At 42.8% G+C, this 10,524-nt stretch overlaps 1 protein-coding gene across 1 annotated transcript in view; it reads right to left on the reverse strand.

Annotated features, from left to right (window-relative positions):
* LOC144668736 (EVI5-like protein) overlaps positions 1–8,108 on the reverse strand; it is a 31,857-nt gene extending 23,749 nt beyond the window's left edge. The window contains exons 1-3 of the mRNA XM_078531066.1: positions 8,049–8,108; positions 4,244–4,468; positions 112–186 (exon numbers count right to left, since the gene is read on the reverse strand). Of these exons, the coding sequence (XP_078387192.1) occupies positions 112–186; positions 4,244–4,468; positions 8,049–8,108 (360 nt within the window). The remainder of the gene's footprint in view (positions 1–111; positions 187–4,243; positions 4,469–8,048) is intronic.
* Positions 8,109–10,524: the final 2,416 nt, after the last annotated feature.

The following is a 10,524-nucleotide window of genomic DNA, read 5'->3' on the forward strand; positions in this document are numbered from 1 at the left end:
AAAGGGTCGAGACCTTACACTAAGATACTTAGACACAAGCGCCATACCATTACAATGTTCAGCAGGAATTGCTGACCCTGGTACATCACTGGAGAAATTATTCACACTAACCTGCATGAGGAGCAGCCCCACAATGAATGCACTTCCTTGGCAATATCCAACTTCACGGTCAACTAGAGAGTATGCCTGTAACAAAGCAACTGAATGCAGTCTCAAACCTGGGAGAAAATTCAGATACTTACACCACATGGTGACTCAGCAGCACAGTGATGGTTAATAGACAGTTATATTGCTGCTTAACAATAATGGGAATATTGGAAGCTCTGTCTGTCAAACTAACAAGGGCCTATAGAACCAACCTATCCAAGGTCTTGTTCAATTATTTGCACTACCTGGTATACATGAACGAGATTGCACTATAATGGATCTTAAGAGTACAGCTTAGTAAATGTTAAGTTTTCACCTTGCAGGTTATGACGATGCAAAACCCTCCATGGGTTATTCCTTGACAATTGTCAATGTGACTATTATCCGTGTGCTAATAATAAAGTGATAATGAGTCAGACATACCTCCATTGCCCATAGCCCATTGTCGCAGTATGTAACATGTCAGTCAGGCTGCTCAGTCACACGTGACAGAATCTAGGGAAAAGGCCATCCCATGGTACACTGAGTTCCTTGGGTACATTAACCATTGTATATTTTCTGGAATACCGTCAACCCGTGAGGGTGCACAGGTAAGAGTTACACACACCAGCTTTTAAGCTTAAATTTACTGCTTTTGATTCAAATTCATTGAATTCGACTTCTTTCAGTGCTAACTTCTCTATTTGGTGTTGTCGATGTAATTCAAATCGAGTATAAAAGTACACGGGGAAGTAAAAGTGAAATGAATTATGGCTTGAACGGCTCAAGTTCAAGAATTGGTAAACAGCTGCTTTCTCTGCTGCAAATTAAATGACTCTAGTCTTGTTTGTCTAGTGTTTACTCTAAGGGTGAAATTTGTTTAATTTGAAATGACATTGCAGCCCTCAATGAGATCCCAACATCGAATTCACTTCCCCGTATCCATCATTCCATTTCCCAGCACTGAGTCGATAATTTAAAGATGTGCTGTATTATTCCAATCCCAAGACACTTGAAGAAGTACGAGGCTAGACACTAATACTTTTCTTGATAATAGGTTTATTTACAGAATGCAGCATTCCATCCGTCTGCTTCCTATCTACTGTAGGCCTGAGGACAGCAGCCACTAATTGTTGCAATTTTGTATTTTTGCATTTTATTTCTGCTTTGCTCTTGATTTTAAGTCTAGGTTGAATATTTAAAGTTATTTTGTATTGAATCTTACTTTGGAGACATTGATCTAAACCTAGCTGTGATTATTATTGATTAGTTAATCAAAGCACAAATCAGTAGGGACGTGTTTTCCCAAGACCTTGTTTTCCATGTTGGGCCATCCACAGCTCTTGTTTGGTTTACGACTCTGTTATTTTAGTAATCTAATGGGGAAAAAGTTATTTTTTTATTCATCAGAAGTCCCTTTACTTACTGTATTCGATGATCCTTGAACTACAACCAGGACAATGATTAGGCTTACATGGGGCGGTCAACTATGGTGTGGAATCAGGAGATGAAGTTTGATTGATGGACATGCAGCCTGTCTGATGGCAGTTCAAAGGATGTGTAAACAACTTGAATAGGCAAATTTGTTGAGAGCCTGCAGTGCCTGTGAGGAGAATTGATAAGGACATGTGTTTACCAGGCCTGTTTTGAGAAGATCTGAACAAGGTCGCGAAAGACTGGAGTGGAGCAAGAAATCTGGCTTAAAAGGGACGCTGCTTCCAGGATTCAGTGCTGCAGCCAGAGTGGGATAGTCAACCACTGGAGGCTGCTGGGGGAATGGCCAGGAACAGAGTGACTGACTGCAGTACCCATCCACTGTGAGGTTATTTGGAGACTTTGAGATGTATGAACCAAAGGGAATTTTACCGAATTAGGTTCCTGTCGTGGGACAGACTAATTTGCAGTTATCCATTCTGGGGAGTTGTTGTAAGCAGACCAGTTTGAGGTTAACATTTGTAAAATAATAAATATATATAATATATAAATAATATATATGCCTGTAATATAGTATTATTAGAGTTGCCTTTCTTCCTTTTAATATATAAAGTGCTTTCTCCTTTCAATAAAGTTATCTTTATTTTTACTTTTTTTTTAAATCAATTATAATTGTTATATCACTATCATTATCTTAATTTTCATTATTCAATAATCATTCATTATTCAATAAAATTGTTGTTTTAACACATTACTTGGCATTGTCACTCATTCCTGTTATGTCTGGAGTACAGCTCCGAACCCAAGTGAGACTCCGTAGGGATACTTTCATCCCCCTTACACAACCAACCAAGTGTCCCAGCAGTCTCTCTTTATAAGTGTTCTAAGTACTTAATTAAACAATGCCCTTCATCAGTGCATCTTAATATAATTAGAACTTCATTTACATGCCGTGGCATAGCACATAACCCTTTGTAGCCCACGGTGTAAACATGAGTCCCCATATGATAAGTTACCATTTTAGAGCAGCCTTTAGGGAGCTATCTAACAGAAAGGTAGATGTTCCTTGCACACAGAGGCAAGACAACATTGAGGGGGTGTCAGTGATGGCCTCTTCAGTGTTGGGAAATGTAGTTCACTTTCCAGTATCCGTTATTTCAGGTTGGGATCGAATTGAGGAATGCAAAGTCTTGTGACTTTTTTTAAAAAGTAGGATATCCTGAGAAATTGCAGACCTGTCTGAATTAGGACTGATGTGGTTCTAATCGGATCTGTGTCTTAACTTCATTTATCCACCTTTGTTCCAAACACGAACCTTACCTGACAAAAATCTATCAATCTCAGTTCTGAATAGCCACAGTGGCCTCAACAGCTTTTTGGGGGAGAATGTTCCAGATTTCCACCATTGTGTGTGAACAAGGCCTTCCTGATATCACCCCTGAATGCAAAATGCTGCAGATGCTGGAAATCTGAATTATGAACAGAAAATGCTCAGCAGGTCCGGCAGCATCTGTGGAGAGAGAAATCAAGTTAATATTTCAGGTTGATGGCCTTTCTGAGCCAGTTCTTGTGAAAGGTCATCAATCTAAAATGTTACCTGTTTCTCCCTCCACAGATGCTACCTGACCTGCTGAGTATTTCCAGCACTGTTTTATATCACTCCTAGTGGCCCAACTCTAATCTTAAAGTTGTGGGCCCTTGTTCCAGAGTCCCCCACCAGAGGAAATAATCCTCCACAGTTCCCAGTTTCTCGCCTTTAGTAAATAATCCGATTTAACTTTTTCAGGTCCAAAGTGGGTGACCTCGCACCCACCCCACACTGAACTCCATCTGCCACAGATTTTCCCCACTTCCTTAATCAATCAATGTCCCTTCACAACTTCTGCTCCCATTTACTCTATTACTGTTTCACCACGGGAGAGATTCTCTTGGTGAATTTATAGAGCAAATCTAAACCACACATCCTTTTTGGCCAAAATGTTGTAACTGGGGAAGTTACAAAGGTCACAAAGTGAAGCTTCACTCAACATCCAGGCCAAGCAGCTGCTGTACCTGGAAACAGGCTTCAGGGTGTGCATGCCTGCTCGTTGTGAGGTGTACTTTTAGAAATTCAATCAATCCAACATGAATAATTTACAAGACACTGGACTCCCCAACAAAATGTTTCCATAACCCAGCAACTTGCCTTCAAAAGCTTGCATCTATATAGTAAACCCAGGAGAGATCGGAGAACCAGAGGGGTTTAGGGAGGGAATTCCAGAGCTTAGGGCCAAGACAACTGAAGACACAGACAACAGTTGTGAGATGGAGGAAGTGGAGGATGGACAAGAGCCTGAATTGAAGGAGTGCACAGCTCTCAAAGGGTTGTTGGGGCTGGAGGAGGATATGGAGATAGGGAGGAGCGAGGCCATTAAGGGGTTGGAACATAAGATGAGAATTTTAAATTTGGGGTGCTGCTGGACCCATGAGACGATTTAAGTCGGTGACCACTGGGGTGATGGATGAACGAGACTTGATGTGAATTCAGATATGGGCAGAGCTTTAGATGAGCTTAAGTTTACAGGGGGCTAAAACTGAGAGGCCAGCCAGAGGAGAATAGGAATAATCAAGGTTGGAGTAAACAAGTCTTCAGCAAAGGGATGAGGAAATCATAACTGGGTTGGAGTTAAGTCTCATCTCTCACCTTCATGACATTGAACAGCACCTCTTGTCCGAGACTGTCTTGTCCTTTAAAGAATTCATGCTCTGGGTACGTGCGAGCAATGTCTCTCCGGATCAACTTCTCACAGGGAGAGGTCATCTTTAGCAACTCTGAATACTGATTTTTCACCGGCATGTCAGTCGCATTGCATAGTAACTGCCAGACAATCCCCCGGAAATGGTGCGGAATTCCTTTCCGAATAAGCTCCTGAAAAGAAGAGACATTTCTTTCATTTCTTCCCCCTCTTATCCAATTTCCCTTCTACCACCTGAAAAGGCACTGGGCTAATGTTTCCTGTGCAGCGAAACCCTGCAGCCCTTTGCCCAAGTAACTACTCTACACAGAAGCCCAAACACCGAGCAAATCAACCACATTGAGCAACTCCAGCAGAGGTTACTGGACAGCTTTAAGGAGAAGACCTGGCCATTTTCCCCTCCTTAGCTTAGAGCCACTGAGGACAGCTACAGCATCAGTATCCAGAGAAAGGGTTATTGCTATTGGCTTCAGTATGCCAACCCAGAACCCTTCCATTCTGTAATTACCCACTAAGATAAAAAGAAAGGCCTACAGAGAATGACATATTGTTTATCAGATATGAACACAATGTTCAAATCACAACCAACCATGCAGTCAGCAAAATCCTTCAGAGCTGCCCACGGGGTGGGAGAATAGCATGTGCTCATTAACCCCTCCAGCTTTTCCCTCCCGCATAGTGCTCAGCACCTTACTAACCTGGCAAGATCACCTCTACACTTTCTAGATTTGACCTTCAACCAGAAATAAAATGAAGTGACGTTTTGAACTGAAGCTCATTAAGTCTTTCTATTATCGGCGTGGTGGGGGAACTTTGGAGCATGAGCATCCGCAGGCAACAGTCAGGTTAGTAACTTGCTCAAGAATCTTTCACTGCAGTCCTGAGTACCCCAATGACAACATCATCTTTCCCTTGTGCATGATACTCGAGCTCTGGTTGGCACTTTCTTACAGCAGGGGCCACCGAAGATTGATAACTCCAGAGTTGGTAAGAATTGAAACTGTATCCCTCACTGTTACACAGTCTGATGGTTCTCAAACTCACTGTAACACTTTACTCCAAACCCTTCCCATCCCGACTCACCCCACCACCCTCTTGGGTGCATTAGGAATAAGAGTTATTTCATCTCAAGTCTATCCCCTCTCCCACACACCATAATACTGTTGTTAGGGCAAGGGAGAGTGGGGAAATTAAACTCCTTTATTTTTCTCGCCCTATGTCCTAAGCAGAGGTGTTTTAATTTTTGAAATAGGCTTTGGCGTGTTTCCCCAGACTTCTGTTTGTGAAGTTAATTTAAAAGTGACTCGCAGCAAACTCTCTTTAGGGTTAAATCAGAAGTATTGTTTATTCATGCATTCAAACACAGGGGAGATTGTCGCAACTGCATACACAGGAGATAGGAAAGAAAAGAGTTTTACAATTAGGAATAACTTAAAACAAAAAAAACAAAGATGTGGATATTAATTCACATGAATGTCAAGAGTCCAGAATGTCAGAGTCCACTGAGGGTTCCTTCACCTTAGGAGTTAAAGTTCAGGTGGGTTTAGCTAGCTGAAAGCAGGAGTTGCAGAATTCCTTTAAAGTTGGTGCTGACGCAGCAAGTTGGGGTTGGTATCCAGAGACTTGGTCCACTCTACAGGCAATGGCAGGAATCTTCCAGAGAACAAGGTTTTGACTTGAGACAGGCTTTGTTGTCAGCCTGGAGTCCTGCTTTGATGTTGACAGGTTGGATGTTAATAGCAGACTGCCCTTGGAGTTCAGGAATGTAACATTAAAACTTTCCAAAGGCTAAAGAAGTTTAGGTCATGTGATGTTGCCCATTGATGAGACATTTTCAGGGTAACAATCAGTTTCTATGCCTCTGGTCAAAATCTATCATTCACCTTAGGAGATAGATGGTGGTTATTAGCACCTCCACACATATAGCAAGTTTCGATGGCTCTCTCTTGTTATAAGTCCAGGCTGGGCGGACAGAACATATGCTGCTGCCTTATTTCATTGACTCTAATGGGTTCACACAATGATAGGTGAGAGATTCCATGAGGATGAGGGTTGAGCTTTGTCCTCTAATTGCTGCTGGAAGCTTCCAGAACTGTAGCCACCGTACAAATCATGTGACCTGCAGCAGCCATGTTTTTGCTCCAGCAAAGTCCATTATTAAATGTGCAGAAAGTACAATTTGATTCAGTTTAGGATCTCTTTCATGTCTTATGGACATGACACTGTCTTTATCAAAGATCTCTGTATGGTCATTCAGTGACTAACTCTGTTAGGGTAGGGTGGATGTGTGATGTGTGTCAGTGTTGGGGCAGGTGACTAAGAGCTGTGAGCCGACTGTAAGTATGTTTTAGCAAACAGATCTCTGCACAAGGTGCTAAAGCTTTAGGTCATGTACTCATCAGGACAAACACAAGGATGTCAAATTTCAAATGATCACGAGGAGAAAAGGATGCTGATTGGTTGGTAAATTGAGAAAATTTAAACAACAGGTTAAGGAAGCCATTTTATACTGTTACTATGCCACAGCTACGTATTTTCCACGAACAGAATACTGCCGTCAGTCCAAAAAGACATTCTGCCTGCCACACAATTGAGCAACATCGTGTCAGAATTTCAGTGCTGGTGCAACACAAGCCTTCCATCCCAGCGATTAGCTGATCGAATCACACAGCACCTTCCTTCAGTTGTTCATAGTAGCCAGTGCACAGGCTGTAATGTCGAGCTCGCAATATGGCTCATTTACACTTGCGAGAAGCAACATATATTTCATAAGCAGGGACCCATTGTCTGCAAACAAAGCAAATATGTTCAAGCCTTGTGCCATTTTTCAATTACCCAGGAGCTTTGGGAGCCTATAGTTCCCTGTTACTTTCTCCACAGCAATGCCTTGGCCAATCAGAGTTGACTTACCAACCAATCAGCACCCTCTTCTCCTGTAGTTTACAATGTTGTGATCATTTGAAATTTGGCATTCTTGTGTTTGTCCTGATGAGTGCAGGGTGAAAAGCTTCTGCTCTCTTTTCAGCAATATTCAAGCTCTGCACTACAAAGCAACTGCTAGCTACTGTTGTACACGCAGAAGACTATAGTGTGGTAATGCTGACAGACCCTGGAATTTCAGCCTCATGCGAGAACGTTAAAAGGATCACCTTCGCTGAATGTCATCCCAAGTGGTTAACAAATTCAGAATTTTTCTGAGGAATACACAAATGAAAGGTTAAAGTAAACTATTGTGTTTTGGACAACAGCTGTAGGATTCCTGGATATCTGATTTTGAAAGGGATTTTCTCTCCCTCTCTCGCTATATCCCCAAAGCCAGCAATCCACCCTTCATATTCGCCACCCCCCACCCAGCCCCGATGCCACTCGAGCCAGTCTCCAGGAGGCAAGTGACAGCAGGTAGTTTCCATTCTCAGTGCGTAAAGCCAGGTGCTGCTTCCTGTAATACCACAGGATATAAAATACAGACAAACACCCGGATACAAACAGCTGCATCTCTGAGCAAAAAACTCACTACAAAAAAAAACATTTAGAGCTAGATTCCCACCCATGCAATTGCTGGACTTCCAATTCCCAATCTGCACATTAACAGCAAATGGGTTATTCAAGGAGCAGTGGGGCTGAGTAGGGATGAAAATGGAGATCAACTGGTGGATGCAGAATGCATGGTTGAGGTGTTTTCCAAGAAAGAGGACTTTGCCAAAGCTAGTTTAACTAAGACGGGTCTTGTGGTGCAGTGGGTAGTGTCCCTACCTTTGGGCCTGAAGCTCCAGGTTCGAGTCTCACTCCAGACTTGATGGCCACAGAAGGCATGTTCATAACATAGCCAGATTATCAGCTTGTAAATCCTTCCAATACACCTGATGGCAGGCTGTAAGAGTGGGAGTGTTTCCTGGTCAGCCATACTGCAGGAGGCAACAGTAAGCCACTGCAGTTATTTGCCAAGCACAGTCATGGACCAATCCAATGGGAGTCCATTGTCATCAACACCCTCTTAGAGCATGGTACCTGAAAGAGTAGGAGATTGCCAGGATATTGGGTGAGATGAAACAAAGGGGAAGCATCAAAATGGCTGGCAGCACTCACTGAATAAGTCACCTCACCCAAACAGGATGCATCATAGGTTCCAGAGGAAGACCAGGGTAGAAATTGCAGAGGCGCTGGCCAAAATTTTTGAATCTTCCTTAGAATGTGGTGCCAGAGGGCAGCAGGACTTGTTCAAAAAGGTGGAGGAGGAGAAACCTGACAATTACAGGTCAGTCACTTTAATATCAGTGGCTGGGGAAGCTTTTTAGAAACAATAATCCAGGAGAAAATTAACAGCCATTTGGATAAGCATGGATTAATAAAGAGGAGCCAGGACAGATTTATTAAGGATAAATTATGTTTGACTAGCTTGATTAAAGTTTTTAATGAGGTAACAGAGTGGATGATGAGATTCTAGCTCACGGTTTCAATATGAACTTCCAAAAGGCAATTTATCAAATGCCACAAATTAGGCTCGTTAGCAAATTAAATCCATGGGATAAAAGCGACAGCAGCAGCAGCACGGACACAAAATTAGCTGTGGGATAGAAAACAGTTGTAGTGAATCAGACTGGAGGGTAAGTGTATAATGTTCAGTATGAAGGCCGCTGCTGTTTCTAATATACCTCAGTGACTTGTACTTGGAGGTACAAGGCCTAATTTCAAAATTTGTAGTTGACATAAAACCTGGAAGTGTAGTGAACAGCAAGAAAGACAATAATAAAATTCAAGATGACACAGACAGGCTGATGGAATAGGCAAACCCATGGCGGATGAAAGTCAATATAGAAAAGTGAGGAGTGGTAAGTCTTGGTGGGAAGAATGAGGAGAAACATTCAATCCTAAATGAAGTCTAAAAGGCAGCACACCTGGCCAGGGTGAGTGTGTTTGTGGACAAATCTTTGAGGGCAGCAGGACAGGTTAACTAGGCAATTACTAAGGCACGTGGGATCCCGAGTTTTAGAAATAGAAGCATACAGTACAAATGCCAGGAAGTTACCACCTAGAAGGACAAGGACAGCAAGTAGATGGGAATACCACCTCCTGGAAGTTCCCCTCCAAGCCACACATTATCCTTACTTGGAAATATATCGCTGTTCCTTCACTGTCGCTGGGTCAAAATCCTGGAACTCCCTCCCTAACAGCACTGTGGGTGTACCTACACCACAGGGACTGCAGCGGTTCAAGAAGGCAGCTCATCACCACCTTCTCAAGGGCAATTAGGGATGGGCAATAAATGCTGGCCCAGCCAATGACACCCACATCCCATAAAAAAAGTTATGCTAAACCTTCAACACAAGTTCACCAGTCCAATTCTGAACACCACACTTTGGGAAGGCTTTGGAGAGGGTATAGAGGAGATGAACTAGATTGGATCCAGGGATAAGGGATTACAATTACATGGTTAGGCTGGAGAAGCTGCGTTTTTTAAAATTTATTCTTTAATGGGATGTGGGTGTCACTGGCAAGGCCGGCATTTGTTACCCATCCCCGATTGCCCTTGAACTGAATGGCTTGCTAGGCCATTTAGAAGGCATTTAAGAGTCAAGTCTGGAGTCACATGTATGGCAGACCAGGTAAGGACAGGTTTCCTTCCCTAAGGGGCATTAGTGAATAAGACGGTTCCAGTTTCATGGTCTTCAATACTGAGACTAGCTTTATATTCCAGATTTTATTAATTGAATTTAAATTCCACTGGTGGTGGGATTCGAAACCCCACCCCAGAGGATTAGCTTTAGCCTCTGGATTAGTAGTCCAATGGCATTACCTCTACACCACCATCTCCTCTTAACCTGGAGCTGTTCTCCTTAGAGCAGAGAAAGGCAAGAGGAGATTTGATAGAACTGGTCAAAATCATAAAGGCCTTAGATTGTTTATCTTGATTTGCTGTCACTCCAATGGCCGATGGGAATAATCAGGGACACGGATTTGAGGTGAATGGCAAAAGACCGGGACCAACATAAGGACATATATTTTTACACAAGTGGCTAGGGTTTCGAATGCTCTGCCTGACAGCGGTGGACAAAGCAGCCTTCAAAAGAGGATTGGGTAAACGCTTGGAGAAAAAAGGGGTGTGGAGGAGTGGCACAAACTGCATTGGTCCTTCAAACAGCCAGGGCAGGTTTGATGGGCCGAAGGTCTCCTGTTCTGTTATACTCTATGAACAGTCTTTCAACTCTATAACCATTTAATGCAATGATAT

Source organism: Cetorhinus maximus, chromosome 28, assembly GCF_964194155.1.
Source record: "Cetorhinus maximus chromosome 28, sCetMax3.hap1.1, whole genome shotgun sequence".
NCBI classification, from domain to species: Eukaryota; Metazoa; Chordata; class Chondrichthyes; order Lamniformes; family Cetorhinidae; genus Cetorhinus; species Cetorhinus maximus.